General features: G+C 38.2%; 1 protein-coding gene across 12 annotated transcripts in view; it reads left to right on the forward strand.

The window, feature by feature from the left end:
- Positions 1-18932, forward strand: part of caska (calcium/calmodulin-dependent serine protein kinase a) — a 253773-nt gene that overhangs the window by 195316 nt on the left and 39525 nt on the right. For all 12 annotated transcript variants that reach the window (XM_017429054.3, XM_025008787.2, XM_017429055.3 and 9 more), the window contains 5 exons: positions 1411-1491; positions 9618-9806; positions 12576-12654; positions 14501-14586; positions 16712-16780. In XM_017429054.3, coding sequence (XP_017284543.1) covers positions 1411-1491; positions 9618-9806; positions 12576-12654; positions 14501-14586; positions 16712-16780 — 504 coding nt within the window. The remainder of the gene's footprint in view (positions 1-1410; positions 1492-9617; positions 9807-12575; positions 12655-14500; positions 14587-16711; positions 16781-18932) is intronic.

Raw genomic sequence — 18932 nt, forward strand, 5'->3', positions numbered from 1 at the left:
GAATGTGTTCAATCCAGTAACATAGAAATAAAAGAATATTATTCCACGTGTAGGCATGGTCATTAGAGAATATTTTGGTGATTTTTGGAAGAGTTATGGATTTCTTATGAATATTTTCTTCGCTCATTGTGGTATAACATTACAGTTACCATTTTTTTACTGAAACAGCATTGGAACTAGGGACATAAAGATAAATGCATATTATTACAGGTGTAGACTTGATCATCTGAGAATATTTTGTTAATTCTTTTATGTACTCTTGATTTTTTATGAATTTAATTACTTGACCAAGTGTACCATAAAATCGCATTGAACAATCTTCTATTGGAAAAGCATTTTGTTTAGAGACATAGAGAGAAATGCATATTATTACAGATGTACACTTGATCATCTGAGAATATTTTTGTACTTTTCAAATAAATATTGAATTTTTTATGAATTTATTTCTGTGCCTCTGTGTGGTATCAAATGACAATTAGCTTTTCCTTCCCGAGCTTTCTTCACAAATTCTACCGTTGCTTCTTACGAAGCGCCTTTGAGTACGCACCGTCCTGGCGAGCTTTGACTCGGCCCGCTCGCCGAGAGAGGCGGCGAAGCCACGCCGGCGAGACGCCGGGGTCGGAGCGCGCGGACAGGGGCGGAGCGTGGGGGCTTGGAACCCGTTGATAACTGCTTGCAGTTCTAGTTGGTAGTTGGTGGTTTTCATGACTTCATCACAATCAAGGTTGTTGGCCAGCATTTGTGGCTGAAGACCTTGCCAAGATCCTGCAAAGATCACCCATTATCTGGGTTATATTTCCCCATCATAATGGGGACGCCTTTCAATGTGAAGAGGGTCTTAATTGTAAGAAGGTGAAGTTGTATAAGAACTATAATGACTTAAATTACAGAGGACTTGTAATGATAACACATTGTAGTATATGGCTCTGATAAAGCAGTAAGTGATTTTTCTTGAGTGTAACAAGTGAATGTGATTGAAAGATAATGACTACCTGAATGTACACACACTCCTCTGCTTACGAAACAGCAAATCCACAAGCAGGATTTAGTGCATGTACATACACACACACTTTTCAGAGCCCTCACCTCCACAGTGCTACACTCACCAGTCAGGCACAGCTAACAGGAGCTGACATCAAACCAGGTCACATCAAATGGGCAGAAGAGGAGGGGCAAAGTCTTGACCACATTCCTTGTCTTGCTTTGGGATGTCTGAAGGTTGTCTCACATTGGCTCTGGAGGCATTGAGAGAGGTGTCAAGGAGGTCTGAGTGGGGCTGTGGGGTCAGAGACTTTTCTGTTTAAGGTGCAACAGGTACAATAAGAGGGTACAGGTGTGAGCCGTCTGATAAGAAAGTAAAAGAGAAGCTGCAGGACCTCAAAACTAACTCTTCTCTCTGCGTTTCCTCAGGTCCTGGAAGAAATCTCCTGCTACTCTGAGAAGTACGAAGCTAAGGAACTCAGACGGATACTGACACAGCCACATTTCATGGTGAGTCGAGAAAAAGACACAAAAACAGAGTCAGTAAAACCAAAGCCTTTAAGGCCACTTAACAAAGACTATATTTCTAATCAAAATTGAAGCAGATGCTCTTATTCCCTCTGTTTTTGCTTTGTGAAATAAGTAGCTAAAATAAGACTATTATCAACTTTGTTAATGATATGAGCAAATTGTTTTAGCTTCTTTGACTTTATCCAATCAAGATATAAAACTAAAACATATTTTACCTTGAACATCAGCAACCAGGAGAGATTCTAATGAAATGAATCTGAGGTCATGGTCCCTCAAGGCCTGTCTAAACACATTATTGCATCCGATTTTCTCTCTGATCAATGACCTGCTCATTTTTTACATCAGAGAGGGAGGAGACGCATGAGAAAGAACCAGACAAACAACAGAAAACTGAGAGTTTGGAGAAAAGGGAAAAGATGAGTAATTAATATGAAAGGTGAAAAGCTGTAGCTGAAGGTCATTAAGGCATGTCTGATGTGATGACCTGTGTCAGGTCAGAAGCCTGGCCCCTTCGTCACGCTGTAACTGGGTAAGCTGGTGTGTTCTACATTCCAGCGAGTTAAAAACAAGAACCAAGTGCAGACAAAGTGTGACAGGATTCAGTTACTTTAGTGTTACATTGTGGTAGTGGATCTAAATAGATTTTTTAGTTAAAAAAGGATAACATGTTATTAAGAAAGAACACGGTCTTTGAAAATTGAGTGTGTTTTTGTGGTGTTAGGTTTTGTCAGTTTGACATTATCTCAAATAAAATACAAGCAGTGTGTGTTTTGAATTTGTCTCTCTAGTGTTAACCAACCAACCTCAAAGGAAAACCAATTATTTATTTAAAGGTGACTCTCATGTATTTGTTCTGGAATTTTAGTGAAGCTTAATGTTGTTATCAAATTAACATTTTATCAAAAAAATATGTTTTCATTATAAGATCTGCTTAATAAAGGCCTAGCATTCCTTCAAGGAATGCATATCATCATCCACCTCCATGCATATCATCCATGCCAGAGTTTTAGACCAAGATCGTCTTATGATGTGAAACGACAGAGTTGGAACAGTTGTGGTCAAACCTTGAAAATAACATTATGCACTATCTCATATGATATCATGCTCAAGAGAATGTGTTGTGAATGACTATTAGCTACTACCCCATCAGATTTTGAAGTCTTATAGCTATTTCTGTATAAGTTAATATGATTAGCTGTGGTGGCCATCTTAAGTTAGAATGATTATTGAAAACGGTATTCAATTGTAGATGAACATCCAATGATTACTTTCTGAAAGTTTTATTATAATCCATTCTGTGGTTTATGAGATATTTTGCTAACTGTGACTTTAAAAAACACAAAATGGCTTTAACTCAGTTTTACAGTTTGACTTCAAATTTGGTGTGGTTGTAGCTGAGTCTGATTTCCAGCACTAACAGTTTGCACAAGATCTTTGCTTAAAACTGTAGCATTACCTTTGAAGTCAGAACACTACATGCAAAGCTCAACAATCAAAGCCTGTACACTGTGTGACTGAAGTGTGAACTTTGACCCTGACTTTAAGCCTCAAACTGGTTGGATGGTGACAACTCAATCACGATAAAATTGTCAATTTATCTTTTCTTCTTCTGCTGCAGGTCCTGAAAGTGAAGTAAAAATTCAGATCAAATGATAACAAATTTCAAATGTTCATAAAACTGTAACCCTAATGCTGTTTTTTTTTTTCCTGAGTCAAAAATCAGTTTAAGCTGTTGTCCAACTTCAAAATCTGTTTCATTTTCAGAAGCTGCATTACACTGGAAACCATCAGCAGTTTGACCTGTGATCAAAGTGTCACTACCCAATCAGTTTGAGGCATAAATTTTGAGTTCAACACCCATAACTTCAGAGTAGTAAACAGCGTGGGAAGAGTCAGCGCACTTCCTGCAGTAGTTTTTGCTTTGCATTTGTAAACAGATGTTCAGAACTTTGCTATATTTTTTCTTCAAATGATGCATCGACTTGATTTACTAGGACAGTACTTAAACTTGATAACAACTATAAACTTTTATTATCTGTCGTTTGAGCACAGACAAGCCTGCAGTCTTTAAAGAAGGCAGCAACTTCTGTGGCTTCTTCTGAAACAACTTAATATTCATGATTCTCTGGTTTTAATCACTAGTTTGCTCAGCACAATATGTTCACAGATGATGTCTAGCACTTGGACTTTATCTTGGGCATAACTCTCAGCTACTATCACACTAAATCTTAGCTTAACATGTGTAAAACTGATTAAAGTATAGCTGTTTTATGGTAGCCTTCTTAAATTGGAGTGACTCCAAAAGTTGATCAGTTGTAGACGTACATTCAGTGACAACTTTGACAATTTTATTTAAATCTGTCAACAGATCCTTCAGATACTGTGCTAACAGTACAGACAAATGAACATACACACAGACACAGGCAGAGACATCCTTGCCCTTTTGCCTTTAGTTTTAGGAGATAAACAGAGTTTGCTGCTGTTTAGTCAACAATTTGTATTCCATGTTAGTGTGCAGTGTCTTCACATTTTCAGTCAAACTGGTCACTGATCAATTGTACAACTGGTGTCACAAAACAGTCACTCATTGGCTACATCATATTTGGCAATGTGGCTTACAAAGTCAGATTGGATGTAAGTTTTAAAAAAAAGAAAGAGGTGCTTTGCCAAAATAATAATAATAATAACTATATGTACTCTAACAGCTGCTGCTACGTACATGTTTCACTTTCACAAAAAAATGTATCATGCAGAAAATAGGATGTGGGCAGTTTCACAAAACTTCTTTTTGATAAGGAGGTTATGTTTTCAATTGTGTTTGTTTGTCTGCCTGTCTGTGCTCAAGATAACTCAAAAAGTTATGAACACATTTTCAGGAAATGTCAAACATGGTACAAGGAACAGGTAATTAAATCTTGGTGCTTATCCTGTCAAATTCCAAGGTTACAGGTGATCATTTGCTCTAACTCTGCAACCGTGTAACGTAGGAATGTCAAACTGCACAGTAGAACACCTTATGGGTCAAGGATGATGCCTATTGATTTCAAGGTCACAGATGACTTCTTTGTTAAAACCTTGTCTATGCTCCAGCAGGTGACCCTTTTGTTACCTCCGCCAAGGAGATTATTTTCTTCTTTTCTTTGTTTGTCTGTCTGTTAGAAAGATTGCATAAAACCTATAGTTAACAGATATGGATGAAATTTTAAGGAAATGTTGGGATTGTTACAAAAAATTCATTACATTTTATGGTGATCGAGAATATGATTCAGATGACTTCTGAAGTTCCGTTGGATGATTTTACTTTTTATCTTAGGTTTTGAACAGAGTATTATACACTGCCTGGCCAAAAAAAAAAGTTGCCACTAAAAACAAGTTACACACTAACATTTTGTTGGACCACCTTTAGCTTTGATTACGGCACGCATGTGGCATTGTTTCAGTAAGCTTCTCCAATGTCACAAGCAATGTTCCCTCTAATTTTTCATGTGTCTGGGCATACACACAAGCTGCCTGAGTACACTGAGGACCACTGTGAGTAACATCAGGTGTGCACACTATGGCCACACACCAGTATTACACCTGTTATAAATCTGGGATCATAACAAGTTACGTGGCTTATTAAAAGAATCAGATTACAGCAGCAACTTGCTTTTAATATAAATGATTTGTCCCATTTAAAATGAAAAAACAAAAACGTTGTTCATGAGATGCATTGTATGTTATATGTAAGAGTCCTGCTTTAGCCATGGTGAGAAATGAGACATTACACCTTTCAGACATAACCTTTTGTTCACATTAAAACATTCACATTCTGCACAAAGAAATGTGTGCTCTAGCTGGTGATACTGTATAAATTGTTGTAACTCCTTGTCTGTAAAATATTTAATTACACAGTTTTTTCACGTCTGTCTTTCTCACTTCTCCAATGGTTGTACACTTTATCCAGGTTGATGGCTCTGTCTGATCCATGGTCAAAACTGATGTCTGAGCTCAATGCTTCAATGTCAAATGCTGACCACTCCTTTAATTCATCCTCTGGAAAACGAGCATCCATGTGATCACAGAGCTTACTAATAAAAAGAGTAATCCCACCAGTATTTCTGCCATCAGTTGATGAGGTCCCCATTGCCTCTTTGACTTGGTCACTCCACTGTACGTCCTTCTCCTTCAAGTATTGGGAACGCAACTTGTCAGTCTTTGCTCTTGCAAAGCAGTGTCCTTCCATCACAGTCAGGTTGCGTCTTTGAAAAGACAGGCAGAGTTGTGCCAGCTCACCTAAAACATCTCCCAGAGCAGGGAAAGTAACCTTGAACTTGGAATCACTCAGCTTTTTGTAGCAGTATTTTGCCACTGGATCTTTGTTATCAGTGAATTCTCTTTTGCAATATTCTTCAAGCACAGTGTAGTTCCTCAGAAAAGCATTCACAGCTTGGTGCCACGACAGCCATCGCACTTCGTTCAGAGGCCTGAATGACAGTGTATCTTCCTCAAGAATCCTTGCTAGATCCTCCATTTTGCCCCTCTTCACAGCTGACCGGGAGAAAGTGGAATACACACTTCTAAGACGAGTTTCTACATCTCTCATCAAAGGCACATCTTTCCAGGCATCATCAATACCCAAGTCCTCTCTATGGGCCACACAATGTTGTTCAGTTAGGTGTGGTATTTGGCACTTTAACAAAGCTGCATCTCCCTTGTGTTTTCCCAGCATTACTGAAGCATCATCGGACATCAGCATCACCATTCTCTGCATGTCCAGTCCATGTTTGTTTGAGTTATTGCCTCCATAATATCCTGAGCAGTGCATGCTGTCAGCTGGATAATGCCACCAAACACAGTTTTATAGTTCACATCATTTTCCTTCCTGTATTTAATATATACGACTAGCATTTTGTGTACTGTTATGTCGGTGCTCTCATCAACTATGAGGGTATGCCAGGGTGCATTTTTAACATTGCACATAGTCTCATTCTGCACGTTCTCATTGATTGAGTTCACAAATTCAAAAGCATAGTTTTTGCTTCACCAGCTTTCTGGTATACTCACATACTTTGCCATGTGATCATGGATTTGTTGAACTGACAGCATTGATGCATTCATTTTGATGGCAGGTAAAATATTGTCAATGAGTACTTTAACTTGCTCAGGATCCGATTTTCTTTTGTGTAGCAGCTCGTTCCTTTTCTCTATGTCTTTTGCGCTCTCCTGCAATAATGTACCGATCCCTTTTCCTATCTTCGTCATCGTACAATTCCAACAGCATTCAAATGACTTTTGTGAATGTGACGCTTGAGGTAGTCCAACTGCCATTCAGTCCACATTTTTCCCTCTGAAAACTCGCTTGCTACTTTGCTTCGCCGCATGTTTTGCAGAGCAAACCTTTCTCACTCAAAAAAAAAAAAAAAATCTCACCCAGTTTCACCACTTGTTCTTCTATTTGCACAAGGTCCGACAGCAATTCCATCTTAGCTTTCGTGTCCCTTAACTCCGCCGCACTGTTCCTACCTAGCAAATCTGCACGGTGCCACAGCGCAATAGTATGCGATGATTGGCTGCGTAGCGGAAGTGAACCATATCGTATCATTGGCTGGACACCTGTGACTCACTGAGTTGGATCATTATATGTTATTGGTCCATAGTCAAGTGAAATGAAGTGAAATTTATTTATATAGCACTTTTCAAAGTCAAAAACTGATGTCTGAGCTCAATGTCCAGTTTAAGTTGGATTGTATTTTATGCGCTGCATAGATTTTATTGTGCACTGAGAATGTGCGAGCAGTGCGCAATTGCGCAAGCGCACAGCTTAGAGGGAACATTGGTCACAAGATTTATTTCCATCCACTGTTGCATTAATTTTTCATTATGATGATGGCATAGTGTGACTGCTGCACAAAGCCTTCTCCAGCACATCCCTAAGATTCTCAATGGGGTTAAAGTCTGGACTCTGTGGTGGACAATCCATGTGTGAAAATGATGTCTCATGCTCCCTGAACCACTCTTTCACAATTCAAGCCACATGAATCCTGGCATTGTCATCTTGGAATATGCCCGTGCCATCAGGAAAGAAAACATCCATTGATGGAATAACCTGGTCATTCAGTATATTCAGGTAGTCAGCTGACCTCATTCTTTGAGCTCATACTGTTGCTGAACCTAGACCTGACCAACTGCAGCAACCCCAGATCATAGCACTGCCCCCACAGGCTTGTACAGTAGGCACTAGGCATGATGGGTGCAACACTTCATCTGCCTCTCTTCTTACCCTGATGAGCCCATAACTCTGCCATTGCCTTCATGTCACTGTGTCTTATGTGATCATCTCCTTTGACTCTGTGTTTATGTATTTTTCTCTTTCTCTTTGTGTATGTGTAAAGCTGAAGAAAGATAGTGACAGATTTCCACTCCTTACTAAGGTTTGATAGCTGTTCTCTGAAGTTCAAATCAGTTTGCTAAAGTGCCACTCAAGGGCCTCTATGACTGTCAGAGGAGGTAAGCTGAATGCTCCGCAGCTCCACAAGACATCCTGCTCCAAGTCAGACACTAAGGCTACAGACCAGTCACTTGTGGAAACGGGGTGTGGGTGTGTGTTCGTTGATTCCTGAACAAAACGTACAGCAAAGCAGAGAATCAGAATCAGTACTCCGACTGCAGATTATACCTGTTTTTAAGTGCTGGTGTTGGCTTGAGTCTGATCAGACCTGGTTGGATTTTAAAATTGGTCTAAGAGCCACTACAGGACTGCATCATTACATAACCTTAAACATACATTTATAGTTTCAACCATCCTTCAGTCTATTTAGAATATCTGTAGAAAACCACATCATAGTGATAGACAGAGCAGTGTTCATTTACCTGCAAACCAGCATCTTTATATCAGCACTCTGCTTTTATAAACAGCAGTCAGCTTTTGTAAAGTTTTTGAAAAGCCAACTCTCTAAGTTAAATTAAATATAGTGACTGGGAATGAATCACAGTAGAATTACTGAAAAATAAAAAAGGGACAAACTAGCTAGTGAACTTACAAACTATCACTGCTGTGTGAATTTGATATTCATACTTAAGTTTCACTTCTCTTGGATTGAGAAGCCAAATCCTATTACATTCCTTCTCCCTAGAAGTAGTATCTCACTGAGCTGTGACTGTTTGAGAGTAGTTGGTGACTCAGAACTGCAGGATAACAGGTGGATTTTCAGTTGGAGTCCTTTCGAATTCTGTTTTTGAGACTCTGTGGTCAACAAACCATTTGGTCTTGACCTGAGCGGCAGTGCATAAAGTCATGCACATTATTTTGCTCCTCTACATTTTGCATATTCACACCAAAGGATTAGGGTGTCCCAATTTTTGTGATGTAGTTGAGAGGTCAAAAGGTAGGGCTATCTGGCTCTTCAAAAAGGGTATGAGCTGTGTTTGCCAGAAAATAAACTTACTAATGTATTTTCTTTGTTGAAAGTTGTTTATTATCGCAATAACCATTGTAATGTTTAGCTTCATGTATTCCAGTGTTGTACATTTCTTCTGGGCCAGCAATTTTCATGTCCAAGAGGTAGAGCTTGGACCTTGGAAACGGTACAAACTGGTTTTAAGTTGAGCTCTTGCTCTGATTCGGCACAAAAATCAATGTGGTGGAAAAGAGAAAATATAGAGGTAGTCACTTTTTACAGGTTCTAAAATCTTTTAAAAAGAGAAAGAATGTTGACCTTTAACGTGTATGGGTTCTGTGGGGGGTTTGGGTTCAGGCAGACCCATAAGACATTTAACAGGGAAGGCTGTTCATGTTTCATGGAGCTCCAGAAGGATCTGTCTTTTCTGTGTGATGAGTTTTTGAGATTGAGGTAATACATTTTTTTAATCTTTTTTGTGCCAACATGAATGGAGCAACTTTATCTTAATGTTAAAATGGCTGCACTCAGTCCAACTCAAGATCTTCAGTGTGTCATACAATAAACCTTTGACAAGATTTTAAAAATCAACCATTTTAACTCCCCACCTCCCTCTTCGTTTGTTTCTGGTTTAGCATCTGAAAAGTTGGCAGCATTTTCAGTTCGCCAACTTTTCTTTGTATTCCTTGTGACCTACTGTGAGTCTGCGTTTCTGTGTGAACACAGGCGTTGCTGCAGGCCCACGACGTGGTCGCCCACGAGGTTTACAGTGATGACGCTTTGCGGGTGACCCCTCCACCCACCTCGCCATACCTGAACGGAGACTCTCCGGAGAGCGCCAATGGCGACATGGACCTGGAGAACGTCACCAGAGTGCGTCTGGTCCAGTTCCAGAAGAACACAGATGAGCCGATGGTACTGACTCTCACAAACAAAGCATAGCAAACGTCTGACAAACAATTGTGATCAATAACATTATTTAGGCCTTTTTTACTTTTCGACTTGTCTGATTATAATAAATGTTTACAGTAAAAACTTTTTTTTCTCCAAAACTGCTCAAGATTCCAGAGCTTTCTTCCCCTGCATGTGCAGAGAGAACGCTCTGTAACTTAGCACAAAAAGTAAGGAAATTTGTGTTTGGTTGAGTTGATTGATTCTTTGTTCTAACAATGCTTCTTTTCAGTAAATCTTATATCATTGGAAAGTCAGTTTATTTGACCCTAAATGATGGCACATTTGTTAGGATAATGCATTTGTGGATTGAGCAGCAGACTTCAGTATTTGGGTTTCACCCATGAAAAACTGGCGAATCTTCTTTGCCAGTGCCAAACAGCTTATTGATGCCTTTGACTTTTTGGTTTTGTTTAATGGATTGGACAGTTGAAGTCTAAAGAAACAGGACATATTGTGGGATGTTGGATGGCATCCTGTTCTTCAACCAGCATTTGTCACAAGTCAGCTAATGTGGTTGTGAAATGAACTTTGAAATGAACATCTCGTCCAAGCTGAACTCACAAGTGTTCAGTGGGGTTGAGGTCAGGACTTCAGGCAGGTCATTCCATCCTCTCCACTGCCAAATTCTGGAGGTAGTCTCTGATGAACCCCACTCTGTAAGACGGAAACATTGTCATTTTGCAGGATGGAGTTCAGTCCCAGACTGTGGAGATATAAGATTGCCACTAGTTGCTGGAGTCAATAGCAGAATAAGCTATTAAGATTCACGAGCTTAGTATACAAACTTAACACTGCAGCTCAACCCACAAATGCATTTTCTCAACAAATGTGAGACCATTTAAGAGGAAATAAACAGGCTTTCCAGTGGTATAAAAGTTATTGCCAAAAAGCATTGTTACAACAGAGAAACAATCAAACAACCACAAGCTTTCTTACTTTTTACAGTTTACAAAGTTAGTTTATAATGGTCTTTTTTTTTCTTCAGGATTTCCATTTCAAATAAATTGCAGTTGTGTCTTATGTAACATTTGTGAAGAAAAATGTCTGGTTTATAGTTAAACTATATACAGTAATTTAACAAGCCATTCTGCCGTGAACAATCATTATTTATACTTATTTATTGGAGTGGAGTTTACAGTACACCGAAGAGTGGGTGTGATACAGATTCATTGTGCTGTGTGCAGCTTTACAATTAAATCATTTTTTACTATTTTAGTAAACCAAAAACAAAATTATTATGATGTTGACATTTTTAACTGTCTTAAACATATTTTTATTAGTATTTAATGCAGCCAGAGGTGTCTGTGGATAGCATCACTATCTGTAAGCAGTCTTTGTGTGGAATATATACCCTACCTTGGCTTGAAGTTTTTCAACCAGCTGACAATAAATATTTCCGTAACTGGTGGAAGTAGAAGGTTCAAAACGTTGAAATAAAGCAACTTTTCTTTAATTCGTTCAACTGTCCTGTTGTCTTCTGAATTCTCTCTTGTTCCTATAGGAAGCTGAATTTATATTGTGATTAGGCCTGTCAGGATAACAAATATTACTGGGCGATTAATTGTCTCTGAAATTATTGTGATAAACGATAATATCGTTTGGAGGCCGTTTTAAACTAATGTAATGATAATAACACAATAGTGCAAGTACATCCTCTCAAAGATTAGTAAACTTTAATTTCGAAAAATACTTAACACTAGAATTGAACACAAAATAAACAAAACAACCGAAAACAAAAACAAAATGGACTCTCAGCCTCTGTTAACAAAAAAATGCACGTGAATAAAAACTAAATACAACAAAAAAAACTAAATGGAAATAAAACCTACATTCAACCAAAACAGAACGGTCTGTAAACTATACTGTCCTTCAAAAAGTAATAATCATTAGTTTTATATAGAGAAGATGGGCAAATCTGCCAGTTTTATAAACAAAGTGCAAACTAACAAAAGCACACGGCGACAGAAGCACAAATACAACATACCGGCTCACAAAGGTTCAGCGGGTCGCCTCTGTCATTTGGTTTGAATTCGAAGTGCTCCCACACCGCTGCTGTTACTTCCACCTTGAAACCAATTCCATTTAGTTTTTCCCCCCAATATCAAACAGCGTTTCTTTAGCTTGCTAACTTCTCACAGGGGCTAATGCTAAAGAGGTACTAGCAGAGGCGCCTCAGCTGGCTACCTGATGTGATAGGCCACGCCACCTGACTTTAGGAGAAAGGGAGGGGTCAGTGAAGAGCACCGGAGCCTTTCGTCCCCCAGTGAAAGAGAGAGAGACACGAAGAAACAATAACGCAGATAAATGAAACTTATTAACCTCATTTTAATTTATTGTGCGATTAATTGATTTATTGTTTTTCGGGACAGGCCTTATCGTCAACTATTTAAGAGGCAGCCGGTATTTATAAATAAAAACCTTATATTTAAACAAGCTTATATAGTTCCATAAGAATACTTTTCTTTGAGTCACCTCTGACACCTTTTGTTCTTCCGCTGTCTGTATTTTTAAACACTTTACAGACTTCATAGAACTAACTTCAAGTTTTCCTCAGTCATTAAAAAACTACACATCAAAGACATGCTAGTGTAAATTAGCTGTGGTGCGTTTACAGACCATGGAAAAAATTGGATTTTCAATTTCTGTCAGCAGCTCATTGAATGGTGCTTCCACATTTTTGACAACCTTTTGCCATGTATCACTGATGGTAGGTGTGTTTGTGTCACTCAGGGCATCACGCTGAAGATGAACGACTCCAACCACTGCATCGTTGCAAGGATAATGCATGGAGGGATGATCCACAGACAAGGTACAGTTTCACTTTTACTGCTGCTTTATAAAGGACATTTTATAAATGACTTCATAAAACCATCATTACACGGCATATTGATTTTCTATGAGAGTGAAGTCTTGAAAAAATCTGTAATCACAAAAGAGCTTCACAGAAAAAAATATGATTCATATTCCTGTCAAACACTTTAAATAAAACATGACTCACTGATTAATCTGTGTCACTTTTCTGCTTGTGTAGTTATCATTAAATTAATAAATTTAATGGGTTTTTTTTAAGAAAAAGAATTTTTTTTTAAATAAAGCCTGAAACAGTTTTGTTTTTTCGACAGCATTTTAAAGCATTTCTAGCTTGGATTTAGCTGCTTTTTTCTGGTGTGTGTTGATAAAGTGAATATGTTAAGTTGTGGATCTGTGAGGGTAGAGTTTGTTACTTTTTCTCAAATTTCAGAGCAAAATGAAAAGCAAATCTCATTAAATATCATTCATTCAATCATAGTTTCAAACACAGTCTCATTAAATCTTCTAATAACGGGACCAGATTTTCCAAAATGTTCTACATTTATTGCACATTCATTCGCTCAGATGTTATGTTTGGTGTTATATTGTTTCTCTGCACATTTAGTTTGGTTTCCTCCGGCATGAACTGTTGTGATCTTTGAGATACCATCTAAAATGATCTCAAACAAAAGGGGATTTCTGTTAGCACCAGAATATAATTTTATCTTTTTTTGTTTTCCTTCATGTCATGGTTGTAGAAATAAGTTTCCGCACTCTTCCTGTGTTTAGGTTTATATTTAACTTGTACTCTAAGAGCTACCTGATTGTGTGACATCTTTGTTGACGTATTCGCCTCTATCTATTGGAATCAACTCTGTCTGTGAGCAAAATATCTCATGAACCACTGGACAAATTTTAATTAAACTTTCAAAAGGCTATAAATAAAAAAAAATAAATTGGGTTTACATCTACAACTCCTTTAGCCTGGAATCAGCTCCAGTCTGAACTCAAGATGTCAGAATTGATTTCACTGGACTTATTTCGAGCGATTCTTAAAAACAGGCAACGAGATTCTTTTAAACAGTGTCACTGTTTTCAAATTTATTTTATATTTTTATACCTGTGTATATGCATTAATCAATTTCGTTTTTGTAACCAGGTTGCTGTGTACTGCAGATTTCTGCCCAGGTCCCCTTTGAAAATGAGATCTGGATCTCAATGGGGTTTACCTGGTTAAATAAATAAATAAATAAATAAATAAATAAATAAATAAAAATTTTTAAAAAATTTGGCTTCAGTTCAAGATGCCAAACACAGCTAATTGATCTTAGTAAGCACAAAAATGGCTCTAATTCAGTCAGTTTTTACAGATATTTAGGTAAAAATCTGTTGCGATTGTACCTCAGATTCATTTACAACAGAGACTTCAAATGGAAATAGATCACAAGATCTTGCAGTATCACCTAAGATTGCACCTTATTTTATTTACAAGGTTTGACCAAATTGGCTAAAACCCCATCTATTCTCATCATAAGACAATCTTGATTTAACACTCTGGCATATTGGCAGATAATATACATTCCTACAAGGAATTCTAGTCTTATAACTACTATTTTATGATGCATTTTCATCTTCGGAAAGCAGAAGCTTTCAGGTATTTTTAAAAAGGGCTTATAAACAACATTCCTCTGTGCCTGAGATGTGATGATAGCATCCTATTAATTAACATCCATTTGATTTATCACATGGGAGACAGTGGATGAAGAAAGAGCAAAACGTGTGCAAAGGAAACGTAGCACAGCTCTCTGATGAGGAGGAAAGCTTTGCTACATTTTTGGCTTATCTAATTTGTCATTTGTTTTCAGGAACGTTGCATGTTGGAGATGAGATCAGGGAAATCAACAGCATTAGTGTGGCCAACCAGACAGTGGAGCAGCTGCAGAAGATGCTGGTGAGTGAGTGAGTGGGGTCTGTGTTGGCCACTGAAAGTCAAAGTCAAACTTATTTATATCTCTCTTTTCAGCAACAAGGCAGTTCAAAGTGCTTTACATCATAAAAACATAATACAATAAATGAGCAGAAGTAAAATAAACCGAGGCTAGGAAAAAAAAGAGCAAAAAGCATGGCAGATGGGGGAAGGTAACAGAGAGAAGGAAAAAGTGTCCGCCTTTGCCGAGAGCAGAAAAAAAAGACCTCGGGAAGGAGAAAGTCAGTGGTTTGAGGGTAGAGACATAAAGAACATTAAATCAAAAATGAAAGTGAAAAGCCAAGTAGGACATTGGAAGATGAAGTCAATTTTCAAAATGAATTGCAGACTCCCAGCAGTATACCATCACACACTTATTTATAATTCCTGTTAAGTCTTCCATTTGGTCACTTACTTATTGATTTGATCCAAAGAGACACACAAGTCATGACCATCATGTGTTCTGCCTGTTGCACCAGTCACACGTTTGCTATCACGGAGCCTGGATAGACAAGTGGGAACAAACTAATTCAGTCAAAGAGGATCATTTTTTATTTATTAATTTTTTTTTTTTTTTTTTTAGAGTGATTGACTTAAAAGAGCATAGATAATAAATGACATGACAATTTCATATCCACCTGGAGCCATTTTTGGTGTAGCTGACAGTGATAAACCAGTGTCTATATCTCCTTCGTCCTTTCTACAGCAAAGGTTATTAAAAATACATCTATTGGCTACAACTTCAAATTTGATTTGTTTATCAAAAGGCCTATCTCATTTATTGTTCAATAGATTTTAATTGTTTTTCTGCAGTAAGAAAATGAGCTCACACAATTTTTTTTGGTTCTTTTTTTTCCTCACAAAACAACCCTTGGACAAAAATGATTAAAACAAACTTGTGTTACATAAATATTTGTATAACAGACAAGCAATCCATGATTTTTTTTCACTTATTTAAAAAAAAATGAAACAAAATAATGTTTTTTATTCATTCTTTGAGCCATTGGATTTTTTGGGGGGGATGCTTTAAAGATCCTGACTTTTCTCCAATTCATTTCAATCCAGTTTATTTATATAGCACCAGTTCATAACAGAAGTCATCTTAGGCCACTGTACAAACAGAAAAACAAGTCCAATCATAAATCCAATTCAGATCCACATTCAAATCCAATTATAGTCATTTCAACCACTATTATAATACAAAACATTCACATGCAGTAGATTATAAAATGCCTTTAATAAACACTATCTGTCAAAGGGAGCCTTCAGATTGCATCAGATCTTCATTTTGTTTCAATCTCCCATCATGAGCAAGCATGAAGGTGGCCGTTAAAAGTAATGACTTCCTGTTGAGGAAACCTCTAGCAGAAGCAGGATCAGGATGTGCTGCCATTGGCCCTGAATAGCTTGGTGTTGAGAGGACTGGAAAGAGACACAAACAAACACAGAAGGATTGGTCCAGGTATAGTTCTAATAGGGGGAAAAAACATCACAAAAAGAAAAACACATGTTAATAATAGAAATAATTACAGTAGAGCAAGTAAAGACAGCAGCAGAGTGAGGAAATGTGGCCATTTTGTCCTCTAGTGCTCTAAGCCTATAGCAGCATAACTAAGGGATAGCTGAGGAAACCCAAGCCAACCCTAACTATAGGACTGATGAAAAAGGAAAGTTATAATCCTAGTCTTAAACATAGACAGGGTGTCAGCCTCACAGACAGAAACTGGAAGTTGGTTCCACAAAAAAGGAGCCTGATAACTGAAAGTTCTGCCTCCTGTTCTACTTTTAGAAACTCCAGGAACCACAAGTAAACCTGCAGTCTGAGAGCAAAGTGCTCTGTTAGGAAAATATGGAACAATAAGATCTTTAATATAAGATGGAGCTTGGTTGTTGAGAGCACATACACACTTGTATTTCACAGCCTAAGATTGGAAATACAGCTACCTGTGCTCATGTCGGTGTGCTTTTTCATTACGACAGGAGGACATTTTTTTATTGTCTGTGCAAACATTTTTAATTCTGAAATGACCCTTTTTTGTTCCCATCCCAGTGCTGTCAGGTCATGTGTTGAAACTAAAACTGCCAATGCTGTGTGTGTGTGTGTTCACAGAAGGAGATGCGAGGAAGCATCACCTTCAAAATAGTGCCGAGTTACCGGACACAGGGCTCCTCATGTGAGGTAACACCTTCCCTTCCTCCTCTTCCTCCTCCTTTGCCTTGGCTCTTTACTGCTGATCTAGTCACTAACGGCTCGCCTGATTACTGAGCGTGTGTATGTGTGTAACCCCGGGATATTGTGTGTATGTGACATATGTGTGTGTGAGTGTGTTTTGCTGACGCTGGGTCAGATATTCAGCACACCAATTTCACAACAAAGATACCGGAACTCCCCTCCTCTTCCTCCAGGAACGAGCCACACCTCTCTGTGTGATCCCGTCCTATTACTGCCCACACCTCAATCACTACATCTTCACACATTCACACACTACAGGGGTGAACAGAACAACAATAACCCCTCATGTTTCCAGCATCCAGCTGTGTAACAAATCAGCTTCAGCTTTTTTTGCATTTAGAAACGAGAGTCAGTTGAACAGCCATTGTTGTTGAGGTGTTGCACAGAAATATTGCTGATGTTGTTTACTCCTCCACAGCAAGGCTGAAATTATTGGCCTTTAAATTTCTGCAGGTCAAGTCAAGATCATTGAAACAATGACCTTTCAATTTCTTACGAGTTACAGAAGAAACACAGAAATATAACACAGTTTGTGCAGCTAGCTACAGGGCTGGGCCTTCACACACAACTGTTGTGAGTTGTGAGGTGCTGAAAATACAGTCTTGTTCCAAATGTTTAGTTTTATTGAGAAGTGAAAATATATAAAACGTGGCATGTCATTTATTGATGGTGAACTGTTGCATAATAGCTACTCACTGGAAGCAAATCATTTAGGCTAGCAGCAGAAAAATAACACATTAACCAGTTAAAGGTTCATTTTTGAAAGGCATAAATGTATCGTTTTGCCAAAATAAATGAGGGATTTGCTTTCTGTTTGTGATATTGCCTAAAAGTATAGTTTCCTCAAATTATTTATGTGGGGAACAATCTATGATTTTCCAGCCCCCTCTGGCCCCCTGGGATTTCCGCCCATGGCTGCATCCTTACACAGTCTGGCAGATTGCAAACCTGAGTGTTTGTGGTAGTATTGTCATGGGAACATGCTGCGGACATATAGAGCAGAGTAAGAACATAAGAGAGCATCTCGGGAATGTGGAAAATAGCAGGAAGCATCATGACTGTCTTCACACTAAAGAAGGTTTTCCAAATTTGAAGCACAACAGGCACGTTCTGATAGGTTGTGGAGAGCGTAGAGAGGCTGTCATCCAGTGTGAAGGACGTCTAAGATTAGTCAGCTTTACCAGAAGCACTGTTTCATGGTCAGTGTTGCGTTCTTGTAATCCTGAGACTGCAGAATTCAAATTCGATTCAAATTCAAAAATACTTCATTAATCCCAAAGGGAAATTAAACGTTATTGTAACTCATCGCCCTGGTTTCAGTAAAGAGTTGTTATAGATGCTGACTGCTGTGTGCAGAATCCAGCCCAGGTTGCATCAGGAAGGACGTTCAGCATAAAACTATTGCCAAATCTCGTGCAAGTTTGCTTTCTGTGACGACAACTGCAGAGGGGAGCGGCCAAAAGCAAATATCAACATCCAGGAGCAGTATTTCATAAATGATCCAATGTTTGCTTGTCTGTTTGAAAACCTGACAGCTACTTTGAATGGAGTTGTTTTTCACTGTCACCGTGTAGTCTGATGTATTTTAATGCTTCCAGTTCTCAGTCTGTTTCACAGCACATTAACTGCTGCTGTTTTATCAGTCAGTGTTAAACACTAATGATTTTATCTGCAGCACATCACTATAATAATTACTGCTGGTTACATCGTCACAATTCATGACATCATTGTGCACCTTCAATTTTACATTGTTAACAACAGGGAGAGGCAATCTTAATCCAGAAACTCGGTCTTGATGAGTCAAAAACCTGTTTTGGAAGGATTTAATGACTTCAGTCCTTGTCAGAATGTGCTGTCTGTTGGCAAGTATTTTAAATTAACAAATATTTCATCTTTAATTCAACACATGATGGATTCTTGGCACAAAAAGGAAGCATCACCAGAATCTGTAGAACTATTTTATTAAGGTATTTGTCATTTTGTCCACCCCTGATCACACACCACATTCATTCAGATCAATACTGAGAAATATGAATGACCAAAAGACCTGAAACATCCTTGGTTTTGTCTGTTAGGCTCTTCCACTTACATGTATGCA

Source organism: Kryptolebias marmoratus, linkage group LG6, assembly GCF_001649575.2.
Source record: "Kryptolebias marmoratus isolate JLee-2015 linkage group LG6, ASM164957v2, whole genome shotgun sequence".
Classification (NCBI taxonomy): Eukaryota; Metazoa; Chordata; class Actinopteri; order Cyprinodontiformes; family Rivulidae; genus Kryptolebias; species Kryptolebias marmoratus.